Source organism: Apis florea, unplaced genomic scaffold (genome assembly GCF_048593485.1).
Source record: "Apis florea isolate Af1SG1 unplaced genomic scaffold, ASM4859348v1 contig_3798_pilon, whole genome shotgun sequence".
Classification (NCBI taxonomy): Eukaryota; Metazoa; Arthropoda; class Insecta; order Hymenoptera; family Apidae; genus Apis; species Apis florea.
The window spans coordinates 1046680-1066540 of NW_028256860.1; the positions used below are offsets into that span (position 1 = coordinate 1046680).

The window sequence follows — 19861 nt, forward strand, 5'->3', positions numbered from 1 at the left end:
GCGAACTCGAATTGAAGAGATAATAATGGACATTTTAATACGAATTACTTTTTGGAAATGTTCAATGAATCAAGTTTTTTATGACTGATTTTATTACAGTATCAAAAAATTATTAAATATTTGAATTTGATGAAAATTTGAAATCTTTTCTAAATTAATATCTTTTTATTCTTTAGTTTCTTTCAATTTTTATAGGTAGAAAGATTATTTTAAAAGAAATTTTAAAACTTTAAATTTTTTAGTTATAGTAAAAAGTAAAAATTTTATAACACTTCTTTTTACGAAAATATTGAAAAAAATTAAAAAAAAAAAGTTTTCTTCAATTTAAAATATCTAAATATCATTATATTAATATTAAGAACTATTTTTTACCGTTATAGACTTTTTTCTTAAAAAGTAAAAATCCATATTTTTTTTTTTTTTCAAAACAAAAGCCACCGATTAAAAGATCAAAATATGAAACTTAACTTAATAAAATTCGATTCGCGATGAAAATTGCTTCGTCAAAATCCGCAAATTGTTCCAGGAGTTTCATTGCATTATAATTAGGCATCGGCGTAAAAGGCGGTCCTGACGTTCGAATTAAAATTGGTCGAGGTTGATGGCTGGCAAGTGAGCGCGAAATCAACCTGGACGCGGGACAGTATCGCGTAGGTGTCGGGAACGAAGAGCTCGTGAATGAGTTGAGACGAGGGAACGAAAAAAAAAAAGAAAAAAGAAAAAAAATGGAAGGAGAGGAGAGGGGAAAAAAGAAAACGAAAAGAGGGAACATCGAGAGAAGAAAGGAACGCGGCGGTAACTCATTCAGCATGGCAAACGAGCTGAAAGAGCTCCGCAGGTAATTAATTGTGCTCGCGCTTTACGCGGTCCTACGTGTGCCGGATAGCTGTAAATTAACGTGACGGAAACGCCAGGGAACAGTGTGGGCTTTGCGCCGCACTGTTGATGTATCATACTTGTCCACGAAATGAAGTAGATCGAATCACTTGACGTGGATTAAAACGTGCGCCACGTGGACGAATTGAGATTCGGCTATGTGAGAACATTTTTTCTAATATTTTTTTTTTTTTTTAATCCTTCGTTTAATTAAGGATAAAACTTGCACGCTATTTGTTTATTGTGAATAAGAAATTTTTTATCAATTTATAAAAAAACATACATTTATATTTTAAAATATTTCATGCGTATGCTTTCTTTCTTTTCCCATATTTGTTATACTTGATGCAATGTATGATACAATTTTTGGAACTTTTTTCGTGTAATCGAAAAATAAAATTTTAATTTGTTATCAAGATATTGTTTATTACATCAATTATGTAATATGTATTAAATTTGATTATAATTTTGATATTTGGAAATTTTAAGTGAAATATCTTGTGCGTTAAAATAATTTTATTATTATTTGTCTTATATTTATATATGCAAAGCATTTTACAATAGATATTTCTAAATTTTAAAAAATGTTCCTTCCACTTCTTTAAAATATTTTTTATAAGATTACAAATCAAAATTAATCAAAAATATAAAAATTAAAATGTCTCTCTTCTTTTGTTGAAATTTTGTTGTTTTTGATTATCAAATTAAAATTTTGCACATAAATTTTACTTTTTAATACAACAATTTGTTAGGAATTAATTAAATTGTGCTTCTAAATAAATTTTAATTTTAAATGGATGACTGTATATGTAATAATTAATACATAGCATTATTTGTTTTTTTCTTTTTGGCTATTGATTATCTTAAAAATAACAATATGAAAATAAAATTATCATTTGCAGTAGAAATACAATTGATCCTCGAATATACAAATTATTAATATACTCATAGAATTTTTCGAAGAATCGATTCTATCCAATACAATAATAGAGACAAAGCAATTTTACTTATTTCCGTCTCGCTTCATTATACAAACTTTAATTATTTATTTTAAAATAATTAAATAAGCCTTAATCGATACTTTTGTATATAAACTTTTATGTTTATTTTCATCTTTAAAATCCTGACTGTTCAAAGATAATACATTTATTACCTGTACATAACTGTACCTATATTTGCATGTACCTTAACCCCAACTTGTACATCTGCATTTTATTTTTGACAAGTTAGGGACTCGTAAATGTCTTCTAAAGTGATAAATTATATATGTATGTATAAAACATCTTACTTGGTTTTCTCAGTATTATTATTTGCGCGAAAAATGTTTTTAAATAAAATTCAAATCCATCGAAGAATCTTATCAGTGGGTGCATAAAAAATCACATAAAGATCAACTTTATTTTTTTAAATAAATAGAATTTTTAATGCATGAATCGATGCAAATTGATATTTTCTATGAAAAAAATATCAATCCATATGTATAATATATGCCTGAAAATTATTAATTTAGAATAAATGATTTCAATTTTGTAAAATTTATTGCATGAAAACAAACGGATGAGTATCACGTTTTTTATTTCTCATAAATTTTTCAAATTAAAATATTTCTTAAATTATAATTTTTAAACATATATGAATTAGTATTTTTTTATAAAAAATTTCAAGCTGCGTTGATTAATGTATTAAAAAATGTAATTTTACTTAATTAAAATAGTTGTATTTAATAAAAAAGTTGATCTCTATATGTTTTGAATCATTCAAAAAAAAACCAATTAAATAATTAATTAAATAATATGCTTTCCTTTTTTCCTGCATTCAATTTTTTTTGAAATATTTTTCGCTATTAATAATAAAAAAAATCAAGAGAGACATCTTATATATGTATGAATAAACATATGCATATGAATTATATAAATAATAATACATTATATATTTTCTTTTCTTCGTGTTCCTCTTAATCATTTTAATTTTCTAATAAAATTTTTTAAACTTGTTTTATTGTAAGAATACAATTTAATAAGACAATCATACGTAATAAATACATACAAAATAAATCTTTCAGTTATTATTTAATAAATAATAATTAAAATTTTGGAGGATGGAAAATTTTTAATTTTCTATTATAATAAGTTAAATGAAAAATTACATTATATTACATTATATTACTAAAAACTGTTTTTGTTTTTAAATAAAAAAAATTTTCACCACCAATTTTATTTTATAGAGCATAAATATCATTAAATCTTTACATTATGTTATATAAAAAATTTTTTACATAGAGCAATAATAAAAAACCACATATTAACATTAATCTTTACATTAAAGAAGCAAATTATAATATAAATTATAACAAAATAAAAATTATTTCAATACTTTTCTTCAAGTGTTATATTTAAAAAATCGCAAAATTTCAAATGAAGCAAAGTTTTCGATTATTAACGAAGTTTTTCTATAGAAATTGAAGAAAATTGAAAAAATGAAACGCAAGATAAATGGTTCCAAGAAGACTTTTATTAAAACCTAACAAATACTTTTCTTCGTTCGAACGTCCAGGTGTCCGGCATAGACAATTAACACTTTTTTTCACAAAATCCCTCTTTTTCTTTGCATTGTTCCGAGGACGACACCATACATTGTAACTCTATTTGTCACGTGGCAGGTTTTTACTTACCTGGAAATCCCTATACACGTTTCGTACTTATCGGACACAACACAAACTGGACAGACCTGCTTCGACGCCATATCTAACAGGAAATTTCTCACTGATCTATTTCAGGAAGCAGGGAAGCAGCTTTCACGTACGCAATAAGTTCAGCGGGTGTAACGTACGCCGTAACCGCAGCTTGCAGCAGGGGCAACATCACCGATTGTGGTTGCGAACCCACCGTAAGGTAAACTTTTACTATTGTACTTATTCTGGCCTAAATGTTAGTCATCAACGGGATCAGGTATAAAATATTATTTACCTGTTCTAATTCTTCCGTAAAGTAACGGTTTCTAACAGCAATTCTAGTCATTCTCAAAGACTTAAGAAGGAATTGTAAAGTGAGACTAAAAAAAAAAAAGGTATGAAACGAAGGATTAAGTAACTGTTAAGTTTTCTGAGAAAGACCTATAAATAAGTCGTTTTGAATAAATATTAAAAACATACTTATTATTAGACTTATTCATAAATTTGTGAGAAGCAGAATTAAAACGTTATATTTTGAAAAAAAGTTTCATCGATCTTTGTTAATAATAATTTTATTTTTATTACTTTTAATTTGATTCACTCTTTATTACTGTACTATTAAAAAATTATGCCTAGTGAAACTAATATGAAAGTTTTCAAATATTTTGTTACTTTTTTCAAATTTTCATTATAAATTCATTTCAAACAAATTTAAAACTTATTAAAACTTTTCTTTACAAAAAATATTGTATAAAAATTAATAGTGAAATTTTTTCATCACGAATTTAATGAGTTATTGGTTCATCAAGGTTTGAATGTTCTTTTTTGCAGGACGAGAAAAGAGTTGCCACCAAATGGTTGGGAATGGGGCGGTTGCAGCGCAGATGTCACGTACGGGATGAGGTAGGGATTAACCCGGATCCTTAATAAATTCGTAGTCGGTTCCTTTTGCACGTGTCATGTGCGTGTAAAACCTCTATGACATTGTACGTCACGACAGTTGTTACACGCATGAATTTTAATATTATAATTTAATGCTAGGTTCGCGCGTAGGTTTCTGGACGCGAGGGAAGTCGAGGGTGACGCGAGAAGCCTGATGAACCTTCATAATAATAAAGCTGGTCGAAAGGTGAGTAATGCTAATCACCGTTAATGAATCATTCCTTTTAACGCTATAAAAACTATGATTGGATTTTCTTTAAATAAACCAGTGATAATATTCGTTTTTATTATGAATCATTTTTGTGGAAAGATTGATTTCAAAATTTTCTTCTATATACAAATTATGCATATATATGCATACATACTTAACATTATGCAAGTATATATATTGTATATATTTTATGATAATATTTTATGATAATAATATTATATGAGATTGGACGTAAATTATTTATTGTATTATATAATTTAATTATTCTTATTATTTTTATAATAAAATTAAATTTGCAAATTTATTATAAACGTATCACATTCTTGAATGCAAATTTTTCAGATTAAGGATGAATAAAACTGTTGATATATTAATACAATTCTGTTGTATTATTCTTTTTATTTAAAAAAAAAAAATTAAATAAAAATTAGTCGGTATTCATATTATATTATAAAAACGCGATTAATATAAAAAATAAAAATTTGTTATTATTAATATTTTTTAATAAATGCCTAATATAAATTTTGTTTAAAATCAGTAAATTAGGTAAATATTAAGTAAATAGAAAAATATAAATATAATTCTTAGAAATGTCTCATAAATCATTGCAATTCATAAGTTTTCTAGTTTTCTATTTTGGATTATCACTAACAGGTATAAGAAAATAGGGATAACGAAGGTGACTAAGAAAATATTAAATGCAGGTATTATTCGTACAGTTTATGAGAATATTTTCTAACAATACAAGTACGGATAATTTCTGACATTGTTGACAATCTTATTCCCATCATCCGTATGCGTAATATAATTTTACTTTATTCATTTTATTATGATTTTTAATATGAACTTTATTTTTTTCTTATGAAATTTTTATTTTTATAAAATTAAGCATAAGTAAATAAATTATCGATGTTGGCATCAATCGATTAAATTACTTAAGTTGACATTTGAGAATGAGAGAAATTAATCGTTCAAATAATGCAATTGATTTAATCGTCATAATTATTAATCGATGATTAAAAATGTTAATTTTTGTCAGTTCATTAATTTCCAAATTAAAGTAAATTTCCATTTGATAAAATAAAATATAACTAAGTAATTGACAATTTTTCAGAAAAGAAAAATAATTTTAAACACGATTCAAAATAAAATAAAATAGAATAAAATAAATTGCAGTCGAAATAATCATTATTGATAAGATAAATTTTCTCTATACGAAATACTTCCTGGAACTTTAGCAATATCCTTCCATCTCTTTACGAGTTAAAAAATCAATTTGAATTAAGAGCAAACGCGGGTTCAGAAACAAATCAAGGCGGGGGAGTATAAGGCAGGGTCGACGATCGAAACGAAAGGTTAGCGAAAGATCGCGTTCCGCCTTAGGTAGGGCGGATAAATGGCGGCGTTTTAATTGGGGAAAGTTGGTGAGCTTTCGTCTTTCTCGATGGGCTTTATTATCGAGGCGGTAATAAAAACGCGCATATATCGTCCGGTTGCCCTCCACGTGCATGTACGATCTGTGCACGCGCGTACAGACATGGCTAACGATTTATTCTTAACGTCGATCGCCTCGCCATACCGCATACTTTATGCTCCAGACGATTTTTTTCAACCCACCTCTGCACCCGCCCCTCACCGTCTCCCGATAATTCGAAATGTAAACCAGTTTTCTGAGCATACCCGTCGGACACACAATGAGCGAGAAGGAGAAACGCGTGCATCGAAATATTTGAGTAATTATGTTTTATAAATTAAGCATTTCTCTTTTTTTTTGTCGAAAATTTTAAAATTTTAAAATTCGATAATATTGATCTCAATAAAAGTAAGAGACAAAGCGTAACACAATAATTTTTGCGATAAAATTTTAAGATTTCTTTTGTGTGTACTTTACCCACAACTTTATATTTTTGTTAATACGAAGTAAAAATATTTTTTCCTGTACTTATATATATATATATATATAAAAAAGATGTAAGAAAGATTAATTAGGATCCTGTAATATTTTTTATGATATAATTAAATAATAAATTAAATTTTACTTTAAAAAAGTATTAATTCTTTATAAAAGTAAATCAAGTAAGTTAAAATAATTTTTAAACATTTTCGTATGATGTGATTGAACAAATTATGAATACGTTTATGATTATATAATTGTCGTCGTTATCATTATGCATTCAAACAATATAATTACAATAATAAAATGACGAAAAGTAAATATTAAAATTATTATTTTGGTTTTATTTTAATATAATTATAAAAAGAAAGGAATAAAAGTAAAATTGCGATTTTAAATATACTTTATTATTATGAGCATAATCAATTTGAAAGCATTTCTGAATGTTGCACATATCGTGCTGGAAGCAATCGATTCTATGGAATAAAATATAGAGATTTGAAATTACACGGCGATAAAAGACATAAATTGAATCGTGTAAATATTTGTTTCTTTGCAGATAGTCAAAGCTCTCCTGCGAACAGAATGCAAATGTCATGGCGTGTCCGGCTCTTGCACCGTGAGAACCTGCTGGCGAACTTTGCCTAGTTTTCGTCAGATCGGCGATGCATTGATGAAAAAGTATTACAGAGCCAGGCCTGTCATAGCGATTACCCCACCGCCACCCCCTACGATGCAGGTAATTTCTATAAAAATGTGTCAACGTTGTTGAAATGCAACATATAATCATTCTGCACAAAAATGGAGTATATAACATCGTTCATTCGACACAATAACATAATAATTATGAAATTGAAAATTTTTAATTTAACATTGTCATTAATGTAAAAAATTTTAATTAAAAATTTAACAATATGTATCTTTGAAAATAATTATTACGTACAATTATATATGTATATATTGTATTTAAATTATCAAACGTGTTATAAAAAATAGTATTATAAAAAAAAGTCGAAAAGGTTTGATTTTGAAACAAGTAAATGAAAATAAATTCTAATATAGCGTTTCGAAAGCTATAAGATATCATAAACGTACCATTACTTTATACATTTGTTTATTTATTGTTATATTATAAATCATTCACAAATTTTTTGTTCTTTAGAGTTTAGAAACGTTACACTCGACATCGGCAGAAATAGTGCCGATTTTAGGAAATGATGCGAAAACCCAAGGGAAACCGAACGATGTTGGAAAATCCCGACATGATCGACAACCCCCCAAAAAAGCGACGAAACCAAGAAGGCCGCATTTAGTGTTGAAAAGAACAAAATCGAACGGTGGATCGAGCGTGGGACAGAAAAGGATTCCAAAGAGAAACGAGCTGGTTTTTCTACAACCATCCCCTAATTATTGCGAGCCAGATTTGGTGCAAGGAAGCCTGGGAACGCAAGGCAGATATTGTAATCGTACAAGCAAAGGTAAATTACTGTTGCATTATGTTCAGCGATTTATTCTTCCATATAATTATTAATTATTTCTCTTCTGTTATATTCGTAAAAATTCATACAAATTACAAATAATCACAACTAAGTTATCTTTAACAAAATATACATATTTATCGAGCATCTTTAAAATATCAATTGTATCAAAATCAACACAAAAATTGGCGAAACAACAATGTCAAGACTTATAAAGTTATTAAGTTATAAACAATTAAGTTAAATGAAACAAAACAAACATATAAAAGAAAATTATAAATATAAAATAAATTGATTCCAATATAATTTAAAATAAAAAAGAGAAAATAATCTAAAAGGATGTCCATTAAAATTATATATATTATATAATCTTGATTTTTCAATTTACCCTAATATTAAACGACGTTAAAGTGATTAATTAATGATAAATTTATGTATTATAATTTTTTTTTTACATTTAAGCAAATAATCAACGTTCAAAATTTAAATATTAATTATATAAAATCTTTCATTATTTTCAAAAGACAATTTTTTTCCCCAATATTTAAAGAAAAATATTTTTTACATTAAAAAAGAATAAAATTACTAATTTTTCAGGTACCGATGGATGTGATTTGATGTGTTGTGGACGCGGTTATAATACACATCAGTTTACAAGAACGTGGCAGTGCAGATGCAAATTTCATTGGTGCTGCCGCGTGCATTGTGAAACGTGTACCGAGCGTACAGAGGAATACACGTGCAAATAAACATTCGAATGTGTTTGCAATCTTAGTAATGTAAATATGTATTAGGCATAACAAGCGAGGAAAAGAAGAAAATTCTTTTTAAATTAAATTCTCTAAATATTGAGAAGAAAATTCTCTATAATTATTAGAGAACGTATAATCTTTATACGGAAAATAAATAAATTGCGTTTCGTCGAAAATAATGTAACATTGAATACGAAATTTTTTATAAAAATAAATACATATAAATGTAATAATCAACAAAGCGTTCCTTCTTATGCTTAAATTAATCTATTAAATATTCAATAGAAATCTTTGTAAGTTTTTGTAAAGTTTTTGTTAGTATGTATATTTATGATATTAAGAAATAAAATGCGAACTGCTGAATGATATATAAGAGGTAGCTTCGAGAGAATTTTGCAATAAAAAATGTTAAATAAAGTTGTGGAAAAAGTATTTATTAATAATTAACTTTGCTATAATATTCGTGATACTTATTTTTAGTTTTGCTATAATATAATAATTTGTTTCACTCTTAATTTTATTTTAATAAATAACAATTTTTTAAGTTACGATTAAAATTTTGAAATCAAATTGAAACATTCATATTACATTAAACACAATTAGATCTAAAAATCAAAGTAATAAAATTAAAATAAATTCAATTATTTATTGGATTTTTGGAGAAAATGTGTTATATGTATATGTATAATGAAGGATGAAAATAAAAAATAACTAAAATTATTATAATATACAAATTAAATCATAAATGATAATAATAAGACAATAATAATAAAAACATTATATTTAATTACTAATTCACTATTTTATATTTAAAAGTGAAAATGTATATTTTCTCTATCATTGAAGAATTAAAATTAATATTGATATAAATTAAGACTTAATTTTAATTTAATATTGCTCTAATTTATTATTCATTTGAGTCATTCATTTGTTTTTCAACTTTAAGATTTGAATCATACTTAATACATACATATTTATCTTAAATTGATTCATATTCATTAGAAAATTCATTTCGAATACTTCTTTCTTCATATTCAACAAATTCTCCGTATTGTCTATTTATTTATTTTATTTAAAATAAACATTAATACAAAAGAAAATATAATGTTTTATATTCTAAAAATAAAATAAATAACATTGTCATTTTAATTTAAAAATATAGCTACCTCTTATCCTTTTTTGCGAAAATTAAAACTTGTGTTTATTATAATATTCTGAATATCGAAAAAAAAATAGCTTTCCATTCAAAATGTTTTCGGAAAATTTTTTCCAAAATTTTTCAAAATTATTAATCGTAAAATAATATTATAGCATACATGTGAAATTTCTTTGATTAAACTATTTTTTCAATAAAAATAATGAAATAATATGACTTTTGTCGAAATGTATTAAAATTTTATTTCTTCATTTTTGCATTTATTTATAAAAATGTTATGTTATAATTTTTATATATTTTAAAAAATATAATTCATTATAGACAAGAATAACATTTGAAATTTTAAAAATATTTAAATTTGTGACATATTTAAAAACGTGTTCCTGCATTTCTTTTAAAATTATATTAATACAACGCTAATATAATAATAAATAATAAAGCGATAATCGATATATATTTAATATTTTATATATATAAATTATATCATTCGAATAACTTGATACATTTAGAAAATATATTTCGAATAATTAATAAAATAATTATTACGTTAACGAACTTCTATCAATATATACACGTATTAACTAGAGACAATTATTATTTTAATAGTCCAATAGTAATAGGCTAAGATAGAAATAATGCGTAAATTATTATTTATTCAAAATCATAAATTATAAAAGTAAACAGTGTATTCGCTTTTTACTCGATAAATAATAAATTGGACTAACACTATTTTCAATTTTAATTGTTATTATTTATTTTCTCTCATATACATAAAAAAAAATATATGATGATATCGTATAAACTAATTTCTAAATATCCATGATGTGCATATAAATTTTCCTAAAACAAAGAAATTAGTAAGAGAGAGACGGAGAAACTTAGGTAGTTAAACAAAATGACAAAAGGGCGCAATAATTCTTAAAAACCGTTATTCAGGTAGACCGACTACCTATATAAAAGCGAGCTCTTGAAAATATTTGACATTTTCACTGCAAACACAGAGAGTTAGATATAATATTGTTCCATTGCAGTGTGCACTTTTATATAAAAGAAAGCGAAGTTTTAGTTTTTGTTAAATTTTTCAAAATAGTGAGTACATTCAAATTCAATTTTTGATAAAGTTATATACAGAATTATAATTTATTTTATTTTATCATAATTAATAATTATAAATCTCGTATTACTTATATTTAAATTAAAATATATAATAATTTGTTTATTATAATTTATCCAGTTAATTTTGGAGTGAACCAGTTGGAAATATTTGGTGCAAATACAAATCAGAGAATTTGTGTGATACAATTTGATCGCATTGCAGTGTACGTCTTTATACAAAAGACGTTTTTACCAAATATATTAAAACGGTGAGTACATTATTAAAAATATATATATAATAATAATTTTTTATAATTTTTGATAAAGTTAAATATGTGGAATAAAGTGGAATAATATAGAATAAAATTATTTTATTCTATTTTATCATAATTAATAATAATATATCCTGCGTTACTTATATTTAAATATAAATATTTAAATTAAATATAATAATTTATTTTATTTATCATAATTAATTTATTCAGTTATTTTTCACTATTTGTTTTATGTACTATGTTTTATGTAATACTAAATTATTAGTTTTATTTTCACTAATAATACCTTAAAAAAAGTTTTCTTTATTTGTTATTTTATAATATTTCTAGTTTTATTTATTTTGTACCTTTTATTTTAGTGCGTGGGTGACAATATAAGTGAATCATGGTTAATATACCTACGTATTATAATGAAGAAGATGTGCTAGAAGCTATAAGGCAGCATCAAAATTACTGTCCCTATTGCATGTATAGACGATATTTCGTATATTATCGGAATATTGCGTTAGAAGATAGACAAAGATTTTTACTAATTCAAGACAACGAAATACAAGAAATGGAAATAATTTACCAAAATGCAAATTTCAATGATAGAAATTATATTAATATAGAAATATTAGATACACAAAATCACAATGAAACAAACAAATATAATGAAGAGGAGGAATCAGTAGATCGATAAATTTATTCAATTTGTAAAAAAAATAATATGCAATTTTTTTTGTAATATGCATAATTAGCATAAAAAAATATTGCACAAAAAAACGATATATATATCATTGTATTATTTATAAATTATGAAATTAAGAATCATAGAAAATTTATATAATATTGTTTCAAAATATGTTTTATTTGTTTCTGAAAATATATGTAAATATACTATTTATAAGTTATTACATATAAAATATTTTATAAAATGTACATTATAATTGTAAAATTAAAATTTTTAATTCAGTTTTCAATAAAAATGTATATTTATAAAAAAATGTACATATATTTAAAATATCATTGTAAAAAATTATCACAAATAAGTAATAATAACATTATATTTTGTTTTAAATAAATAAATTTTACTTAAAGCTAAATGCTAAATTCTAAATTTATCTTATTCCTTCAATTAAAACTTAATTTAATTAATTCTTATATATATATTATATATTGTACTCATATACTATTTGTCAAAAATTCTTTAATAATTTCTGTGCTTCTTGTTTGGCATTACGATCATCATCATTTTTTGCAGGATAGTCCATAGTCATTTTTAAATATTTCAAAGCTTTTTCTTTGTTATTCAATTTTAAATGTGTTTTTCCCAACATTAATAAATTCTGGCTATAGAAATTAGGTTCAATTTCTTCTGCACTTTCAAAATATTTTAATGCTTCCTCAAAAGATGAAGATGGTGGTTCCGCAAATATTATTGATGCAATTTTTCTCTGATACCATGTTAAATCAGCAATTTGATAACACCAAGAACCTAACATATACATAAGAGTTGGTTCTTTTGGATTTAATTCTATTGCTCTCTGCAATATTAAATATTTATGTCTTTTTACATATTAATTAATCAAATATTTAAAAATATAACAAAATATACCAGCATATGTTTTTTAATATTATATGATTCTTTTATTTGAGCTTTCATTCCTTCATAAAGGGTCTTAGAATTAAGAAGAATTGATGCCCATTTATGGGCAACCCAATGATCTTCTTTTATTTTAATAGCATCAAGTATTAAATGGCAAGCTTCAAAAATTAATTTTTTTCCATCTACCTCATTAGCATTCTTGGACATTTTATACATTGCTCTACATAAACGCCATATAATTTCAACATCGCCACTATCCTATAAAAATTTATAGTTTAATTTTACAAATATATATTTTCAATACAAAGATATAATTACTTTATAATTTATTAAAAATTTATATATTTCTTGATATTGCTCCTGGTCATATAATGCATCAGCTTTTGCTATTAAGACTTCTTTTGTAGTTATAATTGTTTCGTTTTCACCTTTTATTTTTTTGAGACCCCAAATAGCCATGGCAGTAAATGAAGGCAGAGTATATAATTTTTTTACTAATATATGTTGATTTCTCTAATAATTAAAATTAATGAAATATTTTTAATATAATATATTAATATTTTTATAAAATATTAATAATAATAATAATTAATAATTTTACACTTACAATTTAAAATTTAAAAGACAGTCATTTTATCATGACAGAATTAATAACGATTAAAAATAGAAAATTTTTCTGATTGCAATAAACATTAAAAATATTATTTAATAAGAAAAAATTAATAAAAAATAAAATCGAGTTTAGATATAATTCCAAACCTTTCGTGATAACTGAAAACTTCTATGAACAAATGCTCTTTGTGATATTTTTATATGTTTCATAATAAATAATCCTTTCCGCAGCGACATATTTTAAATTATGATATATAGAAAAAAATAAAAAATTTATATGATGTTATGATACTTATAAATATATTTAATAATGATAACAGAACATTTCAAAAGTTCCACGTCACATCTATATATATAGATAATATACACAATTCCAAACAGACTGTCATATAGATTAATACATATCGATATGTATTAAAATTCACTATTTTTTATTCAATTTACCACAATATTTTTTTTAAAAATATTTAATTTTATATTTGCAACAAATATAAATTAATGTTTCTAAATATTAAATCATTTTGGTTTTCATTAAACAATATATAGTATTGAAAACTTTATAATATAATAAAAAGAAAACTATAAAATACATAAATTTATTTATTGTTTTTTGAATAATATATATTTTTAATATATTTTAATATATAAAATACATATAATATATATTTTGATATATTTTAACCAATGCAAAATTATAATTTCGTCACAAACAAAGTATTGAATAGATTTACTACTTTATTTTATTTAGATCATATATGGTCTAAGTTCTAATTTCTAATATATATATATGATCTAAGGGATTTTACGTTTGAATTGTTGATTGTATAAAAAATTAAATTTAATAACATAAATTAAATATAAAATATCTGTATCATATGTGGCATTCTATTTGTAACGCACATAACTCTATAATTTTATTTCAATCTGAATTGATAATATTGCATATAATACGAGAATAATGAAGATCTCTTAAACTAAATAACAAAAATGTACTGAGTCTATTTTATTTCTAATCTATGGTTTCATATTGATTAGATATAAATATATATAGTTTCATTGTTTACTTTTATTAAAAAGCACGTGCAAGCATGATATAAACAAAGTATGATGTAGTAAAGAAATTAATTGTAAAGTAAAAAAGAAAAGCTATAATATTTTATTATTTAATCACTGTTAATAATTTCTTATTATTGAAATTAAAATTTAATACAAAAATGTTTTCACGTATTGCAAAACCTTTTTATCTTTATTCAGCCGGTATAAGTATCATTGGTGGTGCATACATATTAAAGTAATGTATTTATACTTGTTCAATTTTTCTATAATCCTTTAATTTTTATTATAGTATTAATAATAAAAATCAATATGTAAATTTATATATTTATTATTGTATAGATAAATCTGAAATTATAATTTATTGTATTTAGTTTTGTACATTCTTTTATTTTTCAGAGATTATCTTAGTGGAAATTTATATGATAATACTGACAAATTAAATGATAAAATAGTTATTGTAACAGGAGCAAATACTGGAATTGGTAAAGAATTAGCTCGTGATTTAGCCAAACGAGAAGCTAAAGTTATAATGGCTTGTAGAGATATGGATAAATGTGAAATTGTATTAATATTATTATTATTATTTTTGTTGTTGTTGTTATTATCTATTAATAAAATAGAGATAAAATAAAATATCATAATGATGATAATGATGATAATAAAAATAATTTTAAATAATAAAAATCAAAATTTATAAATTTCATTTTTGTTTTTTAGGCACGTCGTGATATTGTAATAGAAAGTAAGAATAAATTTGTTTATTGTAGGGAGTGTGATCTAGCATCTCAAGCAAGTATTAGAAATTTTGTAAAGCAATTTAAAGAAGGTATAGTTTGTGTTAAGATATAGAATGAAATTAAACACAATAATATTTAATATATATATATATATATATATATATATATACACATATAATTATTATCACAATTATTATTATTATTATTATATTAATATTATATATAATTATTATATTATATATTATTATATTATATTTATATATAACATTTATATATATAAATTTTTATTTCATACTTAATTCTATTACAGAGCATAACAACCTTCATATTCTCATAAATAATGCAGGAGTAATGAGATGTCCTAAGAAACATACTAAAGAAGGAATTGAAATGCAATTTGGTGTAAACCACATAGGACACTTTTTATTAACAAATTTGTTATTAGATGTTTTAAAAATTTCTGTACCATCAAGAATTATAAATGTTTCAAGTAGTGCACATAAGCGTGGAAAAATTAAATTGGATGATTTAAATAGCGAAAAAAATTATGAGCCAGGTGAAGCATATGCACAAAGCAAATTAGCTAATATTCTGTTTACAAAAGAATTAGCAAATAAATTAAAAGGTATAATTACAATTATATTATAAAATAATATTTTAATTTGAATAATAATAATTTAATCATTGATATCAATCATAAATATATTACTCTTTTTGTCATTTAGGAACTGGGGTTACAGTAAATGCAGTACATCCTGGTATAGTACGCACAGAAATAATGCGACATATGGGAATTTATCAATACTATTTTGGTAGATTGCTTGCAGACTTATTAACATGGATATTTATAAAGACACCTTTAAAAGGAGCGCAACCAATTTTATTTGTTGCAATAGATCCATCTTTGAATGATGTGTCTGGAGAATATTTTGTGTAAGACTTTTCATACATTTACAATTTAAAATATTAGTAAATTTAATATCATATATATATATATATATATATTTTTGTTATAGTAATAATAAAATAGCAGATGTTTCAAGTGAAGCAAAAAATGATCAAATTGCAAGATGGCTATGGGTAGTTAGTGAAAAATGGACTAAATTAAATTATATGTAAATTGATTTAAATATAATAAATTTTATTAAAATTTATGTTACTAAATTTCCTTTTAAATTATTAGTTAAATTATATAACTAAAATTATATTTTTGTATAGATATATTTATTATAAATTAAAATAAAAGCATTTTTTAATTTAGTTATATAGAGAAAATATAACTTTATTTTTATGTATAACAAAAAATGATCAGTATTTTTTTTATTTTAACATGGGAATTTTTTACATAAGAAGTTGAAATTATCAAAACATTATTTTGAAATGAAAGTTGTTTGATTTAAAACTAAATATCATATGATATAAAATATATTTTTTCAGATTAAGTGAAGAAGATTTTTAAAATCATCTTCAAAATGAAACCATATAATTTTGAATGTATTAATTGATATTATTATTTGCATTTGTATAAAATATTAATCTATTAATGTTAAAAATTCATTAGAAAATATTTTAATTTAAATATTGCAATTTTATAATATTAGAATTGAAGAAGAAGGATGGAAAAAAAAAGATAACAATTAAGCTTTACGACAAAATCCTATAATTTTCAATGTTTCTCAAAACTTGCAATTTACTCAAATTTCATTTTATTGCAAATTTTATATAAAGTTTTCTTAATTTTTTCTTAAATCATTCAATATAGTATTTATGATATAAGTAATTAATTTTTATTTTTTGATAATTATTATAATGTAAAATGAAATTAAAAAATATTGGATAATGTTTTTTTTTGTCATAATTACGATAATATATATTTTAGTAATGTTTTACAATGCGCCATTTTTGTCGCATTGTCTAATAAGATAAAATTTTTTTTATTCCAATTTTATAAAAAATAAGAAAATAAAAAAAATTTGTACTGAATAAACAAATGAATCAATATAATGAATCAATAATAATAAAATATTATTTGTTGTTTCATTTATAAGAGATATAATATGAAACATCTTATGTAGAACAATATTACAATTATTTATAATATTTTTATTGCGTTAATCTAACATTATTAAAATCTAACATAAATTATAAATTATTATATAAATTAACTATATAATTTTGACAATATTCTGTTTAATATTAATATTATATGAGCAATGTCACTATTAGAAATAATATATAATTTATTACTTTACTAATTAGAGAGACTATATAATCTAATAAAAATCATAAATAATAGAAATATTTTATGAAATTTATGATAAAATTAAAATAATTTTCAAAAATATATATATAGAATTTAAATATACTTATAGAGAATATAAATAGAATATAAATATACTTTTAATATTGTTGAAATGTTATTGTTAAAATATAAATATATTCAATAATATTGTTAAAACATAAATAGGACTTTAATACTTAAATTACTGTTTGTCATATGTCGATTAAAAACTTATGAAACAAAGATTATATTATCATGATAGTTAAATTATCACAAATTCATAATTTTCGAAATATTAACAAAATATATTAAAATATATATTAAAATATATTACTATTATTACATTGTATTTTGTTTATACAATATTTGGCATTAGATTTGAAATATTTTAAATCCATCAATCTATAGGGAATAATCTATAAGGAAATACATTTTTAACCAATTTATACATATCCGTTATACATTTTAGATGTCATTCGCATGTAATACATATGTATTATAAAATTGTAATTAAAATTGTTTATACAAACAATAAATCATATCATATTGATACATATATTGTCTATATACATGTAACCAAAATTCAATGTATTCTACCAAAAATTTTTTATTAATATCTTGAAAAATAAAAGTGAAGTTAAAATTTTACATTCAGAGCCTTCCTCTCTCAAAATTTCAGCTTATTTGACCATAATTAAATATTAAATTTAAAAAATAATTCGAAAACATATCGCCAGATCAAAGATCGGTGATCTGAATGCTCACTATATGAGGCTACGTAATAAAGGAATATTGTCTTGTTGATTCTATATATTTAATATATATTTAAAAAATATATATTAAAAATATATATAAAAAAAACTTATATCATAAAGAATTTTAAGGATAAGCATCACAATAGGAAGTTTTCGCTATATATTTTTATATATATATATATATATATATATATATATATATATATATATATATCTAAGCATTGAATAAATCGTTTATAACAATGGGAAAAATTTCATTCAGATAAGATTAATGAGTCCCGAGATTATGGTTCTTTCTCTCCTTCTCTATTCATAAACAAAGATCAAAGTACATCGAGAAAATTCGGTACTTCTAGCAAAATTGTTAACAATTTAGGCAATAAATGTGTCTTTGTTTTTGTATAATTATTTCATACTTTATTTTCATATCTTAATCCCAATTTTAATCTTATGCTAAAGTTAAACAGTAATCATATATATAAAAAAAAATGTTCCGTATTAATTTTCAAGATATAAATAAAAATGTTCAATACTATATATTGAATTTTGTTTATACAGATGTAATTAATATATTAAATGCTTCCATAGACTTTATTATTATCATCTTCATATTATAAGTCGTTGTCGCGCTGGTCCAAAATACATAAATAACGGATGAATCAGTCAAAAAACTATTTCCTCATGGATTTTTAATATGATATATTATAATATAAAATATTCTAACCAAACCTATTCATTATATTATATGAATAATATATGTATTTATTTCTGTATGTCTATAAACATACATATACATATTGATAGAATTATACCTAATAAAATCATGATAAGTAACAAAAGTGAAAATTGTAATGTAATGTAGAGTTTCTACGTTACTCAATTATCGTCATGATAATAAAAGTTATAATTTTTATTTCTTATATATTATATAGAAATGTCACTTATTTCTTCCATATAATGATGATGAAAAACTATATATTAATTTTCAAAAAATGTTTTCATTTTAAAGAATTAAATTACGAAAAAAAAAAAAAATGGTCTTAATATTTCTTTAGATATTATCTTACAAATTTGCAAATTTTTAAATACAAATTTTCAAATTATCAACATTCTCTAGAAAGAAATTCAAAAAATTGCTAATCACAAAATATATAAAATTGTTGGTTAAAAAAGTCGCATCGGAGATGACGGGTGTATGCAATGTACGAATCTTGTTCCTTTCTCAGCAATCAAAATTCACATTGCATATTTTAAAACGAAAAATTTATATTTTTAATTAATTTTACAAATCAAAAATATTGAAAAATATATAAGTTCATTTCTAATTCATCTTAGAAAGCTAAATATCCGGAAATAAATTGGGAATCTTACGATGACCTCGATAAATTAAAATTAAATTTTAAGTGGATTAATCAAAAATCCAAAAATTTGTTCAAGCAAACAACAGATTAACATGAAAATGCACAGTATGGACAATTAATA

The 19861-nt window shown here is 22.8% G+C and overlaps 3 protein-coding genes across 5 annotated transcripts in view; 2 read left to right on the forward strand and 1 right to left on the reverse strand.

Moving 5' to 3' along the window:
• LOC100872236 (protein Wnt-2) overlaps positions 1-9694 on the forward strand; it is a 144918-nt gene extending 135224 nt beyond the window's left edge. For both annotated transcript variants that reach the window (XM_012485073.3, XM_086915857.1), the window contains exons 3-8: positions 3653-3767; positions 4379-4450; positions 4589-4676; positions 7154-7333; positions 7757-8072; positions 8670-9694. In XM_012485073.3, coding sequence (XP_012340527.1) covers positions 3653-3767; positions 4379-4450; positions 4589-4676; positions 7154-7333; positions 7757-8072; positions 8670-8821 — 923 coding nt within the window. In that variant the 3' untranslated portion in view covers positions 8822-9694. The remainder of the gene's footprint in view (positions 1-3652; positions 3768-4378; positions 4451-4588; positions 4677-7153; positions 7334-7756; positions 8073-8669) is intronic.
• Positions 9695-12181: 2487 nt separating this feature from the next.
• On the reverse strand, positions 12182-14298 carry LOC100867032 (regulator of microtubule dynamics protein 1). Of its 2 annotated transcripts, none has more exons than XM_012484322.3 (4): positions 13546-14298; positions 13257-13451; positions 12948-13196; positions 12182-12876 (listed from the first exon to the last, which is right to left on the reverse strand). In XM_012484322.3, exons 2-4 carry the CDS (start codon positions 13395-13397, stop codon positions 12529-12531), a joined length of 738 nt encoding a protein of 245 aa, XP_012339776.1. In that variant the 5' UTR covers positions 13398-13451; positions 13546-14298; the 3' UTR covers positions 12182-12528. The 2 variants fall into 2 exon arrangements, with proteins under 2 accessions (XP_012339776.1, XP_012339771.1); XM_012484317.3 differs by having other exon boundaries at positions 13698-14292.
• A 28-nt stretch (positions 14299-14326) lies between these two features.
• LOC100872355 (retinol dehydrogenase 13) lies at positions 14327-16497 on the forward strand. Its single transcript, XM_003689804.4, has 6 exons — positions 14327-14841; positions 15003-15168; positions 15324-15432; positions 15654-15968; positions 16069-16276; positions 16360-16497. The coding sequence occupies exons 1-6, from the start codon at positions 14765-14767 to the stop codon at positions 16460-16462; spliced, it is 978 nt and encodes a 325-aa protein (XP_003689852.2). The 5' UTR covers positions 14327-14764; the 3' UTR covers positions 16463-16497.
• The last annotated feature ends 3364 nt before the right edge of the window (positions 16498-19861 follow it).